This window comes from Mytilus californianus, unplaced genomic scaffold (genome assembly GCF_021869535.1).
Source record: "Mytilus californianus isolate M0D057914Y unplaced genomic scaffold, xbMytCali1.0.p SCAF_2, whole genome shotgun sequence".
In the NCBI taxonomy this organism is placed as follows: Eukaryota; Metazoa; Mollusca; class Bivalvia; order Mytilida; family Mytilidae; genus Mytilus; species Mytilus californianus.
The window spans coordinates 115,628,229-115,646,858 of record NW_026262668.1 but is presented as its reverse complement, the minus strand read 5'-3'; the positions used below and the strand labels follow the sequence as shown (position 1 = coordinate 115,646,858).

At 32.1% G+C, this 18,630-nt stretch overlaps 1 protein-coding gene and 1 long non-coding RNA gene across 2 annotated transcripts in view; both read left to right on the top strand.

Annotated features, from left to right (window-relative positions):
• The first annotated feature begins 500 nt into the window (after positions 1-500).
• On the top strand, positions 501-5,605 carry LOC127730820 (uncharacterized). Its single transcript, XR_007995314.1, has 3 exons — positions 501-616; positions 2,582-2,673; positions 5,461-5,605. It is a non-coding gene; the product is annotated as an uncharacterized LOC127730820 (long non-coding RNA).
• A 2,107-nt stretch (positions 5,606-7,712) lies between these two features.
• LOC127730814 (MAM and LDL-receptor class A domain-containing protein 1-like) overlaps positions 7,713-18,630 on the top strand; it is a 51,314-nt gene continuing 40,396 nt past the window's right edge. Inside the window, exons 1-4 of the mRNA XM_052239404.1 lie at positions 7,713-7,891; positions 8,875-8,956; positions 9,645-9,818; positions 11,845-11,936. Of these exons, the coding sequence (XP_052095364.1) occupies positions 7,739-7,891; positions 8,875-8,956; positions 9,645-9,818; positions 11,845-11,936 (501 nt within the window). The 5' untranslated portion in view covers positions 7,713-7,738. The remainder of the gene's footprint in view (positions 7,892-8,874; positions 8,957-9,644; positions 9,819-11,844; positions 11,937-18,630) is intronic.

Here is an 18,630-nt window from a genome sequence, read left to right as displayed (position 1 = left end):
ATTGTTATATTCCTGACTTGGTACAGGCATTTCCATATGTCCAACTATCGATGACCCTAGTGAGTTGATTTTACAAATCTACAGAAATTCAATTGCAGTTACAGATATCCAATCACACGAAGCTTTTTATTTACCTCTTTTTACGGACAACCATTAGATTGAAGAAAAGAGCAAGTTGTTTTTTGATTTTTTTTTGGATTGTGAATGTGTATAGCATTGAATTATAAAGAAAAAGGCATACACTATGACATTCAGTACTTGTAGTCCAGTGTATGCTAAAATGTATTTGTATTTTTGTACAGTCGGTGAACAGGAAGTACAAAGATGTATGATTGTGATATACTTGCCAATGACACAATAATCTAATAAAGACCATTTTTTAATTAATATTTAAAATTGACCATTTTTAATTAGTATTTAATAAAAAATTAATCTAATAGTCATGTATTTAACACACATTACAATGAACACAAATATTTATAAATGTTATTAATCTTTCTAGGATGTGAGGATAATCCATGTGTTTATGGCTCATGTTACAGTCCAATTAATTCAGCCAGCTATATATGTACATGCAACCAGGGATTTTCTGGAACCAACTGCAATGAACCCACAGGTATATAAAAAAAATCCGAAATATGTATCACTGTGTTATTATATCAAATTAATTAGAAATATGATATCGTATCATTGGTTGCAATTATATATTTTGAATTGCGACACAAATACTAGCGATATTTCGCACATGAAAAAAATCCCGTTTTTTGTCACACTTCTGACTATCGGCCGTGTTAATAATTTTTTTTATGGAACATATTTGCAGTTTATATGCTCCTGTTTACAATGGTAAAAATAATATTAATTTCATGCAAGGGGTTCGACTGTGACTTCTTTAATCTATAAATAGATAGCATCGAGCTCGTTAACATTGATAAATGTTTCATTTGATAAAATCATCTAAAAACATTTTGTTTTCTTGAAAGCGTTTATATCATATACGAATCACTTTTCTCAGCGAATACGATATATTATTTCCTTAGATGTCACCTTTTTAAATGCTGTTAATACATTTTTATTATTTATTTGAAAATACATTTAAACAAAGCAGAACACACATTTGAAATCTATCAAGCAACAAAACACAACAATCAAAAGCAAAAGAAAGGTACTTTATTTACAGCATGCAAAACATATTATTGGTACATCTGACATCAAGTATTCCAATTAACTAATTGTTCACCCGATAGACAATTGGATATCGTAATCATATGAAACAGAATTAATTCATAGCCTAGATACAAAGAGAAAAACATGCAGAGAAAACCTTTTATTCGCATTAATTATAATGTCTTTCAACTCAATGGAGTGAGAAATTTTAACTCATATATCCTTTTGAACTAGCAATTTAGTATACTACCGATACAAAAAGGTCTGTTACATATACGTACCCTACTAGAGCATCTGATAGCATGTGCTTTTTTTAAGGTTTGGTGTTGTTCAGTCTTAAGTGGTATTTTTTTTAGTGCTTTGGACACTGTTGATTGTCTTTTTTGTTTTTTTTTTGTTTTTAATATGATTTGGTCAGTTTTTCTTCGACTTATGAGTTTTGATTTTCCCTTTCGTACCTAACCCACCCCCTCCCCCTTTTTAACATATCTTTGCTATTTTCTTGCAAACTAAGATATTTAATAAACCGGGTGAATGCAGTTTTTCCTATTGTTTTTATCATTAAATATTTGTTTTTAATTAAAATAACATATTATGGACCCTTGCCTTGGCAATTTGCATATATCGGTTGATAGAATATACTAAAATGTTTTCTCCTGATGGAGATTTGGCGAACATTTTTCTGAATTTTCGGTTTTGGATGCTCTTCAACGTCGTTTCGGATTTGGCATTCTAACTGTGTGTTGGCGTTTTTTTTTGGTTGCAATTCGGTGTTCCTGTTGTTCCTTTGTTTTCCTCTTATAGTTGATGTGTTTCCCTCGATTTTGGTTTGTAACCCGGATTTGTTTTCTCCAAATCGATTTATGACTTTTGAACACCGGTAGACTACTGTTGCCTTTATTTAAGTCGTATGTAGACGACATGCGCCTCTGGTGTACCAGATCCTATAGTCATTGTATTTTGTTTGCTTTTTACAAATCTCAGTCTCTTAATTCATTACATCTTAGCTTTGTCGTAGGTCCACTGGCCATTTTTCCGGTTTTGTGGTAAAGCTAACTATCATGCTGAATATGGACTGTGACTTTGAATTCATGTGACCGGTGTTGCTTGCACTGCAGATGATGCTTTCTAATTTGATACACCAGATATTACTCCGTTTCGGATTCATGTCATTCCATTCATTCTAACTCTCATGCTTGTCTATTGCACTTCGTGACATTTCAGAAACGTATTGAACATGTCTTTCCTACCTTTACATTATCAAGATCCGATTTCAAAAATAGACGTTTTTCTCAGGTTTAATCAAAATACAATGCTACAGCGGTATGATTTTAAAACAATACACAATCCTGTCATATTCTCAAAAATTATTTCATCATCCGGTCGTGATATATGTTTTTATTTTGCTTTACAGTGTATTCAATATTCGAGTGTACTGCAGAGATTGATCAAAGGTGCATGTTTGTTCAATCCACTAATGATACCTTTAATTGGGGGAAAAGATCAGTGAGTAAATATATCAGTATTGTTTTTAAATGTTGTTCATGTATATGGATTTAAGTCTTTGCCGTTGACAAGACAATCAAACATCATATCAAGAATTCCTCATTAAATATAGGCAAATACATAATAGCTAGACAATGGAAAACTAGCAGCTATTAGGGACGATTATCATAGTACCACCTGATAAGATTACTGTATCTTTTATCAAGATTTTGATGAATTTATCCGAATATCGAATGATTTATTTTGTTTTTTCTTCTTATTCAACTGGAGTTCTAACTCATGGCTTGTCACTAACGACACGAAGTAAAAATTTTATCAGGCAAGCATGGGAATAAAACCAAACACAAAAGTCTACAGAGATTAATAAAAAAAATGAAAAAAAATTTAATCCATTTTCATAAATGGGTCGATTCCTAAGGAATACATAGAATGGGTAAGATGAATCACTAAAACATTAGACAGTACAATAGACCACACCAACAAAGAACAACCTACTCCATCGATAAAATAGACGTACAAATAAAGACTACCAACAACAAACAACACATGGTTCAGAAACCCTGACTTTGTACAGTTAAACACAGTTGAGCGGTTAAATCCAGACCCCCATTTTCAAGACCAGATGGGGTAAAATGAAACACACAGTACAAAACCTTGCACAGATCAGTTACAAAAATGGATGACCACTAACTTGAGCAAGGACATAAAATAAAATGATTTGGAAAGCAGGATAGAAATGTGTTTGGTACTACAAGAAGCTAACTAAGGCAGTTACAGCTGTTGGTTTAATACTATAGCTCACGAAAATGAAAGAATAAGAGACAAAACTTCTTACAGCTTACAAGAAGTCTCCACATGAATAAAATTTCTCGGTTTTTCTTTTTGTTTTGGTCTTTGGTTGATAATAGCTTTATTGGCAATCATGTGCCATTTTCTTGCAACCATTTTTGAATAAATCAAACCTTAACATGCAAACTATTCACATGTTTACTTAGAATTACTTGATGGGATTATTTTTTCAATCTTTGAATTACGTTCATTTTTATTAAAGTGCAGCATCCAGTTTTAAGGGCATACGATACAGTTTTGATCCCACGGTGAATTTTTGACACATGTTTGCATACAAGCTATTTTCACCTAGTCAATTCAAGTATGTAATAAAAAATATACCTTAATGTGCTACTTTATAAATAAATGGGGATCGAAATTTCAGATATTTACTGGAAATTTCGGTTTCTTGAACATTTCCATCCTTTGGAAGGACATTCTTATCTTTTTTGTTTCAAAAGATAAACGCAAGCGGATTTTTGTAAAAGCATATAACATATCTTTTTTACATAAGTGTGCTTTAAATGTGTAACAATTCTTTGGAAATTATTCAATTTTATCACATGTTCATGATTTTAGTCAAAGAACGGAATTTTTTTTCTGTATATTTATCTAATTTAAAAACATTTCATCGGTGATTTGTTCATAAAAATTGGCACAAAGAATCATACATTATCAAGCTAAATGTCATTTTTAAAAATAGCGGTCCATCAACTCGTTTTCAAGTTAAATCAGTCCGATTAATAAAAATCAATCGAAAATGCATCTTTTCCCGATTTCACAGTTTGACGTCGTAAAAGTAACATTTTACGTTAGCAACGTCGTTACCTCCCCCTGTAACTGTATCGTATGCCCTCAAAGCGGTATTAGCTGCCTAATCCATGTCCACCGAATTGATTCACAATTTGAAATTATTTTTTTTACATACTCAAACGTATAACAGTTTCATGGAAATCGATAAAGAATGCATGGAATATATCAACAATTCGTGCGTATTTTGGAAAGGTCCGCTATCGATATGAGCTTCGAAATGCGATGAACATGTTACCCCGATATGGATATAGATATAGATAACATAGACACGAATGGAATCGATGTTAAGGATGTGCAATTTGTTCCTATATTTTTCTAAATCTTATATCATTGAAAAAAAACACTAAGGTTGTGAGTTCGAATGCCGCCTCAGTTTTCCTACCGAAGGTCGATGGTTATCTCCAGGCGCTCCGGCTTCCTCCAACAATAAAAACTGACCGCCACAAAATAGCACAATAGTGCTGAAATAGACGCTAAACACCAATCTATTAATCAATGAGCAATCGATGTCCAACCGAGGTCACATCATAGGTCGATATATACGGTGCTAGTACTAGTAAAGCGAGGCCTATTGAATGTCTAGCAGGACAATCATATATATATCAGTTTAGTATCTGAGCTCCATTTTTTTTACCAAATTGAACTAAATGCACTAATCAGAGCGAATTATTAGATAATATTCTGTGCCTTGAACAATTTAGAGTAACACTTAATAATTAGTTATCAAAGGTACCAGGATTATAATTTAAATGTTTATGCATCTGGAGCATCTTTTTGGAATTTACCTTCAACTGGAAGGCTCATAGTCAAATATTTGAAAACCAAAACATACTTTTCTTTCAACTTAAACAATGCTATACAGTCAAAATTGTACCTAATGTCCATTTAGTCGTCGGATGCATGGTTCATTGACAATGTTCAAATCACTCATTCTGAAAAATATTATTTGTGTTTACTTAATCTTTGTTGATGTATCTATATAATTCCAATGTAAGAACTCCATACACAAATTTTAAGTAATTGCATTTATGAAACAGACACTTCGAGTAATTAAGTGAAACGTGGAGTTTCTTACCGTGAAATTAATTTTATCACTTTGACAGGCGGGGTTTTTCTCTAGTCTAAAAACTTTCAACTTTTCTTCAGGGTCCAGCTAAATATTATACATATAGTGGAATAACGGGTGTGACTGGTCCTGGTGGTGCAAAAGAAGGATTTGTATATTTATATACAAGGACTTATCCAGATCGGAGACCGGGCGACGTTGCAGTTATGTCTACTGATATAAATTTTCCAAGTGAGAACTTTAAACTTTGATGTTTTCTGTGTTTGCTTGTTAGCTGACAGGTAGAATTTCGTAAAAATACTGAGGTCACTGGTTTATTTCTAACGATATACTATACACCAATTACGGTCATATTTTGATGATAAGATGTTGTTAGATCGAACGCGTATACAGGCAGTTCTTTTTACTATGCGTGCATGACGCTTTGGAAGCTCCAACTTAAACTAAAACAGAAACTAAGAACACGGCAAAACCGATAAAAAATTCACATTGAGGATATGGACTATCAAAATGAACAACACGTCATACATTTCATGAATATTTAAAAGCCAATGATGTATAAGAACCAGTTGAAGAACAAAATCCGTCTAAAGTCAACCACGGCGTTGAAACCTTAATTTCTTTATAATTTCAAAAATTATAAACGGACAATTTTAAAAAGTTTTTTTTATAAATCATGCTTCATCAAAATAGAGAAGACATTTCTCTTGTGATCTTTTTATACGACCTTTTACCAGGCAGTGTTATCCGACTATTAAATTTAGTGGGTTTTTTTCTTTCTTCAGAGATTCTTAAATTATGGTGAACTGATTCTAAATTTAAAAACCAAAACTTGCGTATAAAAAGCAAGTTTGGATTAATTTTAGGGAGTCAGGTAATTCTCGTTGCAATTCAAAAAATAATAAGGGAGGTAAATGTTGTGTTTTGTTATGGAGATTATATTATCAACAGAAACTACTTGATATAAGTTTGTTGAAGACTTGATTTTTGTCATAATTTGTCTCAGTCTCATAAAATGTAATTTAACAAATACTTGCCATTAAAACGAAAAATAAAACAGACAACACATTGACCAATACACTGCCTTTACACTAACGATGGAACAACTAGTAGCCTATCAAAAACCCTGGGTAACACACTTCTTGGACAACGGTAAAGAGTTACAGATCATTAAGTAACACCCGGCGTGTTGCGACAAATAAAAATCCGTTAATAAGTCATATTTGGTGATCTAATGCGAGGAAAACAGAATCGCTACGACAAATTGAACATAACCGTGGGAATCTGCGACACAGATATTCTATATTTAACGGCTAATCAAATCATGAATGCGTTCGCAAACTTTCGACGAAACTTTTAAAACCTTGGTTAAATAGCTTTAGGGAATGAAAGGTGATCGTTGTAATATTACTTTATAACAAGAAAATAACTGCAGATAAAGATGCTGTAGAAATGTTGCTATAAATAAAACTGTTCACAAGGAAATAACTCTTGATACAGGTGCATTAGAAATGTTACTACATAAAACTGTTCACAAGGAAAATATTGAAGTTATCTCTATGATTTGCAAGTTTAGTTCTCAATCAATCACCATTGTCAATTTCTAGGTGTAGGTCAATATATGAAATCACTACTGACCTAATCAAATCCGTGGTATCCTATATTTCAATCAGATTGGATAGATGTGATCAACATAGTTACCAGACTTTTTTAAGTGAGAGAACATCACCTATATATCGGAACATAAATTTAAAAAAGATAATGCTAGCTTTGTATCAATCTCATTGAGAATCTTCTGTGCGAGGTCTGGTCTATACTGAAAAGGTAACAAGTTGATGAGAAAAGAAACACGGTATGCTTATTGTAAAAATCTTTAGCATATATGCTGTCTAAAAATTTTGTGTTGCTCTTACCGTTTTGAGTAAAACTAAACGTAAATATTTTAACACATTTGCTATGCATTTTCATCTTATTGTTTTCCTTATTAGGAAAGCCCAAAGCCAAAAGACTTTAATTACCAAAAAATGAACAAATACAGCTTCCTTCTAGGTTATATTATAAAAAACGAAAACTTAGAATAATGAAGTTCATTTAATATTTAATATTTGATTCGCCGATTAATGTTAAGGTCTTTAAACAAATCCAAAAATATCAGAAATCCGTTCGAAACTGGTGTATCAGAAACTGTTTGAATAGAATGAGTACTAAAGCTGATTGTGTTTGTATTATTATTTCCAAGAATCTTAAGAATTAATTGGAATTTTCTTTTTATTTCGTTTACATTAAATCTACTGCCAATGCACTTTTTGTCTTTTTTGATTGATAGAGGTCGAGAGATGTTTGTCTTTCTGGTATCATATGCGCAGTTATTATGCTGCACATATGGGGACCCTAGAGGTTTCTATGACAGATGGTAGTGGTAGTGAAACGATATTGTTTAGCCAAACAGGTAATCAGGGCAATGAATGGTTACAAGAAAAATTAGAAATACCAGCTGTAGATGATTTGGAGGTAAGTAAAATTTTACTTCTTTTTCAATTTGAAAGATGTGATACTTATATGCCTAAATAGGAAAATAAGGAGATGTGGTATATGACTGCCTATGAGACAACTATCCACCAAACACCGACGGACAAGGAAGGATAGAAACAACTACATATCGACATTACACTGTATATTATGATACAAAAGGCTTGATTTATAGCATCATTTGTATAAATAATTTGTTTAAATCAAGATAATTAATTTGGCATTTTTGTCCATTGTTCAACATTGCAATGCTTATTAGACGTTAGATTTTCTGAATTTACAGTATCTTGAATGCAATTAAAGAAACCGTAAACAGCCAAAATTATTTGCTAATCAAAATCTAGGAATACTTTATCATGACCAAAAACCGACTCCTTAGCAATTATTACCATTATAGGGCTTTTTGAATATCATCTTCGTGGCTTCTATTTTTAAGATTATAAAAGTAAAGACTAACTAGGTAGAACCTCCGAATACCCATGATATAAGCAAACCAAGATTTACGCAAACAAATTAAAGGAACACAAATATCAATGGACTCAACCTAAGTGATTTCCTTTAAAAGATGATTTTTCCCACTTTTGCAGATGGTTAATAGCTTTGATAGAAACAGAGAGACTTTAGACAGCAAAAAATATCAGTAAGACCATATATATACAAAAAAATCAGTATGGCCGATATTGTCAATTGAATCTCTAAAGGAATGTGAGTCTCATTTGTTTAAATGATTTCCAAGAGGATCAAACCTGGTAACAATCTTATTTAGCGATTAAAATATGCAAATGCTGTTAAAGGTTTAAATGTTGCATATTGCTTGCTAGATGAGCGATTCAAGCTCCTTTAGTAGCTTCTATATTTCTGTAGTTTCTGTAATCATTTAGAGTTTTTGATCTTCTTTGTTGTTATTGAAGACTCGATACCACAGCCATTGTATAAACATATTACGTAATTATTGTTTCTTACAGATTATAGTTAAAGGAACCTCAGGAACTGGTTGGATGTCAGATATGGCTGTTGATGGTATATCATTGGTTCCTGGTACCTGTGGTTAGTATGAATAAGACTTGGTTATACGAAAAAAGAGCTAACTGTAATTGTTAAAGCTCATCTTGAGTACGTAAATTAAGAGAAAAATGCCATACATCAAACAGAGCTAAATCAAGTGCATAATAACCGTATCGAGATTACACCTCGTATGATATATCTCAGGTTTAATATATTTGAAGCTAGATTAAGAGTATAGAATTGTAAATGCCAAAAGAATGCTTGTAAAATCGATAACATGCCTGTAATGTCATTATCAGGTTAATATACTCCTATACATTTGACATAGGTAATTGTTTCAATATATATGTGTTTCCATATTTGTTAGGTAAGCTTCAATCAATTAACTAGATATTTGGTATTTGTACCTTAAGAAGTTACTAAGTTAATGAGAAAGTTTAGTTCTGGTTGGTCGATTTTTGCAGGTAATTTGACATAATAATTTGTTTGAAAGTTTTCAGCAGTTTGTTTCAAATATTTCAGTCTATAAATTGTAGCCTGCCAAAATCGGAAATTGTGTTAAAATATATGTTACCCACACTTTGGATGAAATCACAACTGTATTGGCAACAAATTTTTCTCAATTTTCTCAAGTCTGAAATCGAATGCTTTTCTCAATGTAATGTGTCAACTCATCGAATGTATATCAATACCATTTGCAATCTCATTTAAACGTAAGTGAATTTTGCAGCAAGTCCTCTGGCAACACCTGATCCAACCAAAACAACAACTACTACCACAACAACTACTCCAACCACAACAACTACGCCTACTACAACAACTACTCCAACCATAACGACAACAACTACGCCTACTACAACAACTACTCCAACCATAACGACAACAACTCCTACGACAAACCAAGGTATAAACGATTGGAATCATGGGAAATGTGGATGGATTTTCCAATTATATTACTAAACATCTTTTACTATTCTTGTATCACCCCTACTCATTCATGAGACTTCTTTTTGGAGGTATTTGATATTGAGGGAGTACAGTACGGCTTTACTGAATTACAGGCTTTTGACTTGCGACAGGCACATAAGGAATGTGGCGGGGCTAAACATGTTTGCTGGTGCCAAACCCTCCTCCTAACCTGGGACAGTGATGTAACAGTACAACATTAGAACAAATTGTAAAAATCATCTGGATAGGGCTTAACTCATCAGATCGATACATAGCACACACAAAAACTAACAAAAACACAAAAGACACAAAGTACAGATCGGAGAGAACTCGCAGTGACTAAAAGCTACTTGAAAGCCAAAAACAACTATTAAAAAATCATATATCTAATACTAAGCTTCATTATCCAGGTTGCATAATTTCAAATAGACCGTTTTGATTTACTGTAAATTCAGAAATTATTGCGAGGTTTTTATTAATGCGAATAATGCGACTAGATGAGTATCGAAATAATAAGAACTCGCATTTTGATAACTAAAACATAGAGCTGTATGTAGATTTTTCTGAAATCGCAATAATTAAACTCGCATTCTTGTCCATTTTTTGAAAAATCGCAATAATAAAGGCACGCAATTATTTCTGAATTTACAGAAACAGAAAGAATTTATTTTACTGACCTTGAAATAAAACTAACTAAATATAATTAATTACAATATAAAAGCTACATACAACAGGTATATTTCGTTTAACATTTCTTTAACGGACATATTTTAGGATGAAAATATAGAAAACAATGTTAAATAAATATTTGAATTGTGTATGAAGGGTAGCTGTTTGTTCAAGCGGAAACAGACATTTCTTGATGCAACCACTTCCGTTACTTATTTCTTTTTTAAATATAACAGTTGCTTTTGATTTTATTTATAAAATATCTCATTAAACTCACACACGTTGTTTTCCTGTACAGCTTCAAATATTTAACATAACGTTTAGTATGATCAAACCCGTTGAAAACAAGCAAACATCTGAATTAATATAAATACATCTGTTATTTTACAATGAATCTTTCTGGTGAACATAAGTAGTATTTACTAATTAGGAATTTCAATTATGCAGAAGTTTCTAAAATACAAATCACTGTCATTTATCGAAGTTTCCCAGCTGTCTGATATTTCTCACCTTAAAAGATTTTGATGACAAGATCGATTAAAAAAAGACCCGTTTCATTTGTATTGTAATCAAAAGAGATGCAGAGTATACATTTATTGTAACAGAAACTAAACGACGCAATGTGGTAAACAAAATGAATACCACAATGGTAATTTGATAGAATATGCTAGAAAGTTTTTTCTTAATGAAAATTTTGAATTTTCGGTTTTGGATGCTCTTCAACGTCATTTACGATTTGGCCTTCTAAATGTGTTGATTCAAATCACATGCTGACGAAACACGCCTCTGACGTACCAAATTCTAATTGAAATAACATATTATGGACTCTTGCCTGAGCAATTGGCATATATCAGTTGATAACGATCCTCTGGCGTACCAAATTTTACGGTCACTGTTATGAATAGTTTTCACATCCTAGTTTCTATATTCATTACATAATAGCTTTATTGTAGGTCCACGTTTTATCGTAAAGCTAACTATCATGCTGAGTATGGACTGTGACTTTGAATTTATGTGAACGGTGTTTTCCGTTTCTCCGTTTCGGATTCATGTCATTCCATTCATTCTAACTCTCATGCTTGTCTATTGTACATCGTGACATTTCAAAAAACCTATTGAACATGTCTTGCCTTTGCCTTTATTTACTACCTTTACATTATCGAGATCCGATTTCAAAAATAGACCTTTTTGTCAGGTATAATTTAACTACAATGCTAGAGCGTTATGATTATAAAACAATACACAATCCTGTCATATTCTCTAAAATTGTTTCATCTTTCGGTCGTGATACATATAATTATTTTGTTTTACAGAGTATTCGATATTCGAGTGTACTGCAGAGACTGATCAAACATGTATGTTTATTCAATCCACTGATGATACATTTAATTGGGAAAAAAAATCAGTGAGTAAATATATCAGTATGGTTTTAAATGTTGTTCATGTATATGGATTAAAGTCTTTGCTGTTGACAAAACAATCAAATATCACATCAATAATTCCTCATTAAAGATAGGCAAATACGTTTATTATATAATAGCCGGATAATGGAAAACTAGCAGCTGTAAGGGACGATTATCAAAGTACAAGCTGATGAGATTACTGTCTATTTTATCAAGATTTTGATGACTTTATCTGGAAATCGAATGATTTATCTTAATATGTCTTCTCATTCATCTGGAGGTCTAACTCACTGTTGTCACTGACGACACGAAGTAAAGATTTGATCAGGCTAGCGGGGGAATAAAAACAAACAAAAACGTCTACAGAGGTTCATAAAAAAAGGAAAGAAAATTTAATCTATGTATCATAAATGGGTTAGTTCTTCAGGAATACATAGCATAGGTAAGATGAATCACTAAAAACATTAGACAGTACAATAGACCACACCAACAACCTACTCAATCGATAAAAATGACGTACAAATAAAGACAAACATCAAGTGATACAAAGAAAGACAACCAACAACGAGAACAAATAAAGACAACCAACAACGAACAACACATGGTTCCGAGACTCTGACTTGGTACAGTCACAAACTGTTGAGCTGTTAAATCCAGACCCTCCATTTCCAAGACCAGATGTGATAAAATATAATGCACAGTAAAAACCTTGCACAGATCAGTTACATAAAGGATGACCACTAACTTAAGCAAGCAAATAAAACAAAATGATTTAGAAAGCAGGGTCAAAATGTGTTTGGTACTACAAGACGCTAGCTAAGGCAGTTATAGCTGTCGGTTAAATACTTTTGCTCACGAGATGAAAGAATCAGAAAAACTAGTTACAGCTTATATAAAATCACCGCGTGAATAAAATTTCTCAGTTTTCCTTTTGTTTTTGTCCTTGTTTGATAATAGCTTTATTGGCCGTCGTGTGTCATTTCCTTGCATCCATTTTTGAATGAATCAAACCTTTACATGCAAACTATTCAGATGTATACGTTATAGATAATGCATATTTTAAGGTTTTTTTTGTCTTATAACACACCTCAGAGTATCAGGATTGCCTAAAGAAAGACCTCCTTACGGTCGGTCTTTCATTTGATCAATCCTGACACCCCTCAGTGTGTTAAACGACAAGTATAACCTTAAATAAAGGCAACAGTAGTATACAGCTGTTCAATAGTCATAAAGATTAAGCGAAAACAAATCCGGGTTACAAACTAAAACCGAGGGGATCACATCAACTATAAGAGGAAAACAACATCAGAAACACTGAACTGCAACAAAAACAAACGCCAACATACATATAAACGGACTATTTGATAACCACTGCCATATTCTGGACTTGGTACAGGACATTTTAAGAAAAAAATGGTGGGTTGAACCATGTTTTATGGCTAGCCAAACCTCCCGCTTATATGGCAATGTTAAAAATACCGCTAAAATGGAAACACTATGTGACAGGAATACAGTACAAACAAACGCAAGAACACTCAGCACAGAGACATACATAAAGAAATAATATAATAGTACTTTACAACATGTAAACCGCAGAATAACAACGGACACCTCCCATGAAGTTACGACAGCACATCAGGACACCACAAACGAAGTATAAACTGCGCGTTACATGAATGGTTCAACGCCACAAAAAGTGACGTATTTTTGTGACGTATATATTATCACAGGTAAATTTCTAAAAATAAGATAGATTTGTTTTATTTATAGACACGTACAAGAATACTAAGTTGGGATTGAGTTTGTAATGAGTTTAAAATATGCATTATCTATAACGTGAAAATCTAAATAGTTTACATTATCTGACTTATATACCGTCAAAAATATTATTTTTTGCAAAGATTTGCAGGATTTGCAATCTAATTTTACCGCCCAAACTGAAGTAGGATATTCTTTTCTAATGCGTTCGGGCTTTAATGCGCCCTACGGCGTATGCATTATGTGAAATAAAACTCACTAATTAATTTATATATAAACTTTAGAAATCATTATCAAGTTACAATAAAAATATTACTGTAACTGCATGAAGCAAGACACAAATAAATTGTTGCGGTGTATGAAAAATACAAGTCATTTTGTAAGTATTCTATTGTATCTACTTAGTTTATAAAGGGAAATGCTATGTTTTTTTCTTTTATTTCATGACATTTTTATCGTGGAAAAGCTGATTATTTTTCAACAATTTTTTACAAAATATTCAGAAGTACAGTGTGAATCAATAAGATTTTCAAAATCCTACACACGAATGTGTTAAATCTGGCTTATTTTTAAAGTGTTATGAACAGTTTTGCATTATTAAATTCATCTAACATAATATCCCTTTATTGTAGCGATCAATTATGTATGTGAAGTTAGAGCCCAATAAATTAACAAAACTTCACATTATTTGTTTCGAAAGTTAAAATGTGGGTCAACGACGATTTTTTATATTTCAGTCTAACAAAAGTAGGAAATAATTTTTCTGCCTAAGCCCTATCAAAGATGGTAAAATAAAAAGTAAAACCAAAATTGCCAACAACACACGATAACTATCAAACAAAATAATTTCATTGATACTTGGTATCGTCATTGTTAATTCTTCAAAAGAAATCGCTCTGAACGAAAATAACTCCATGTAGATATATAATTAGAATTATTTGATGGGATAATTTTTTTTATCTTTGAAAAACGTTCATTTTATCAAAGTACAACATCAATTTTTAAAGCGGCATTAGCTGCCTAATCTATGTCCACCGAATTGATTTACAATTTAAAATTAATTTTTAACAACCTTAAACGTATAAAAGATTTACAAAAGTTTCAGGGAATTCGATGAACAATGCATGGAAAAAATCAACAATTCTTGCGTATTTTGGAATGGTCAGCTATCAACAAATGCTTTGGACATGTTACCCCGATATGAATATAGATGTAGATAAAAATAGACACGCATGGAATCGATGTTTTTATTTTTCTAAATCTTATATCATTGACAAAAATGTAAACGATCGTTTCACCTATATTAGAATGATGTTTTGCGTGCCTAAACCGGAAAAGAAATACATTTTCCTGTCGCTTTCTCACTTTTTCATGTGACATTACACCAGCTTAACATACTTAGTCCATAAGCAATCAGGGGCTTCGGTGACCGAGTGGTGTAAAAACTGACCTCCACGAAAAAATAGCACAATAGTGCTGCAAGTGGCGTTAAACACCAATCATTCAATCCATGAGCAATTGATTTCCAACTGATGTCACATCATAGGACGGTGAATACGGTGCTAGGAATAGTCAACTGAGGCCTATTGAATGTCTTGCAAGACAATCATATAGTTCAGTTAATTAGTATCTGAGCCACATATTTTTACCAAATTTAACTAAACGCACTAATTAGAGCGAATTACTAGATACAAGTAATATTATTAATTTGGAATAACATTTGGAATAACACTTAATAAATGTATATGCATCCGGAGCACTTTTTGGGATTCACTTTCATCTGGAACGCCTGACGCGAAATATTTGAAATCCCGAACATATTTTCTTTCAACTTAAATCACATTTACAGTCAAAATCGTAGCTAATGTCCAATTAATGGTCGGATGCATGGTTTATTGACAATTTTCAAATCACTCATTCTGGAAATATTTTTTATGTTTACCTAATCTTTGTTGCTGTATCTGTATAATTCCTCTTAAAGAACTCGATACGCTAATTTTACTTCTAGGTATCTGCATTTATGAAACAGACACTTCGAGTAACTTAGTGAAAAGTTGAGTTTACTACCATGAAATTTATTTTATCATTTTCATGGGCGGGGTTTTTCTCTTGTCTAAAACATTAATATTTCTTCAGGGTCCAGCTCCATATTATGAATATAGTGGAATAACGGGTGTGACTGGTCCTGGTGGTGCAAAAGAAGGAGATGTATATTTCTATACAAAGACTTATCCAGATCGGAATCCGGGCGACGTTGCAGTTATGTTTACTGATATAGATTTTCAAAGTGAGAGAACTTAAAACTTTTAAATTTTCTTTCTTTGCTTGTTAGTTTACAGGTAGAATACCATTCAAAAACCGAGGTCACTAAAATGGTTATATCTCACGATATACTATACACATGTTACAGTCTTATTTTGATAATAAGATGCTGTACGATCGGTCGCGTAGACAGGCAGTTGTTTTTCCTCCTATGCGTTTATGGCGCTTTGTAAGTTCCAACTTTTTCTAGTAACAAGACTAAGAACACGGCAAAACCAAATAAAAAATTCAAATTAAGGATATTGACTTAAAAAAATGAAAACAACACGTTATAAATTTCTGGAATATTTGAAAGCCAATGATATTAAGGAACCAGTTGAAGAGCTTTATGACCAAAAAGGCCCTACAAAGAGCCACATCCATCTAAGGTCGACTTTGCCTGAGGCCGTTGAAACCTTAGTTTCTTTAGAGGGCCTGACAGTAAGGATTGAGAATTTCATGGAAAGTAATTTTTTTCGATTTTCCTAAAAACCTGTGTGTATCATGTATTTGAGTAAAGAAACAATTCTCTGTGTTTGAAAATTAAAAAAAAAATTATTTTATAAAAAAATACATTATCATTGTTGCCATGGAAATCGCTTGGATTGAACCTGCAAAAATCAAATATATGGTTATTTCAATGCATAATATTATTAAAAAAAGTCAGTGGTGTGTAGACATGAACATTAATTCCTTGTACCATATAAGTTCTTGTACAAGTAACATAAAAAAAAATCAACAAAAAAATGTTTGGTTACCATGACAACACCTTAATACCGTATATACTTGACAAATTGTCATTTTTGGTAGAAATTGGTCTTTTTAAAAACTGTATTGCAGAAAAAATGCAACCACCCACGAAGAAATGAAAATGTCCTAAATATACCTTGAACTATAGGTAATCATATAATAAAATAAAAAAACTGGTACCTGATTTCATTTTTTTACAAAAATTACTTAAAAAACAGAAAAAAAATGGAAATTTTGCATAGTTTGAGATTTATGTGAATTGTGAGTTTTTGTCTCCTTTTTTACCCACAGTAAAAGAAAAATATCAATAATTGCATTAACAGTTATTAAAACAAATGAAATATTTTCAGTATTGTGTAATAGTTTCTAAAGTAGAAGATGCATAGCAACAATTAATGTTCCCTAGCAACGGACCAGAAAGGGTGAAAAAAATTGGTTTTTTTTGCCATTCATCATCAAATAATCAACATTGAATGAAAACGATATTGAATATTCTGTTGCAATTCATATACTTTCTTTTATAGTAAATAAAACAACAATAAATTATTGCCTAATTCTATTTCTAATAGTCAAAATTATATATATATATATACCTTTTACTGCATTCACCATGTCCGTTCGTTCGTCTGTCCTTTCGGCCAAGAAATGTTTTCGTCACAGTTTTCTCATAAAATAAAGGGCAGAATGACTTCGTATTTGGCCAACACCTAAACATTGATGAGTTGAAATGTGTTGTCACTTGTTTTCTCATGTCTGTCCAATACATACTTCCTGTTTGCTTATACTTTGAAATTTCAAAATGTACAAAATGTATTATTTACGTTGATATTTATTTTGTCAGTTGTGATAAGGCACCGGGCCAGAATGACTTCATATTTGGTCAGCACCTTAACAGTAATGAGTTGTAATGTGTAGTCACTTTCTAGTCTGTTCAATGCCTACTTCCTTCTTGAGAATACTTAGAATTTTACTAGTGGTGTTAGTCTTAGCACGACATCACGTACAACATCTTGTTGATGTGTGGTCCATTTTTGAAAAGCATTTAGAAAGATACTACTAGTACTCGGACTTGCATCTAGGTGGTGTAACCTTACTAAAGAAGCCTTATGATTAATCCTTTATACTTTGATTCTTATCATCAGTTGTGCCTTTTCTTTTTACATTATTATAACCATTCACCCAACCCCTAACTGCAAACACAAGTGACACGATTGAAGGTGTATATTGGTATATTTTTGTCCATCCGTCTATCATTGATATTTTAATCACAACTCATCTTACACCACTGCACTGTCTGCACATGTTTGGTGAAACTTAACACAAAATTATTTAAGAACACCATTTATAGTAACAGTGGCCTACACTATAATTCCAACTTCAAATAAAAAAAAAAGAAGAACAGTGCTCTAGGTACTTCATTGCCTCTAAAACCATATGTAGCATATCCATGAATATCATCAAAAACCTAAGTAATGTAAGTTATTACCCAGAAGCAATATTTACAGTGAACAGTTCATTTTTATATATCATAATCTTGCCCTTTGACCTCGAAATCAATTTAGATCTGGTTCTACCTTCCTTGTAACCATATATAAAGTCTATGTAAACATCATCAAACTATACATATAGACAATATATATATTATATACAATATATAGACAAACTAAGTTACTGGAAATTCAGAATTTTTTGTGATGTGTTTTTATTATTGCAAAAAATGCTCTAGTATTGTAATCACAATAATTTAAACTTGCATTTTGGAATTTTTTATATGAATGAAGTGGGATTTTTGGTCTAGAACCACAATAATAACGCATGCAATAATTTCTGAATTTACAGTATTATCCAGATACAATTTTTCCAGCGAAACAATTCTTGATATAGACA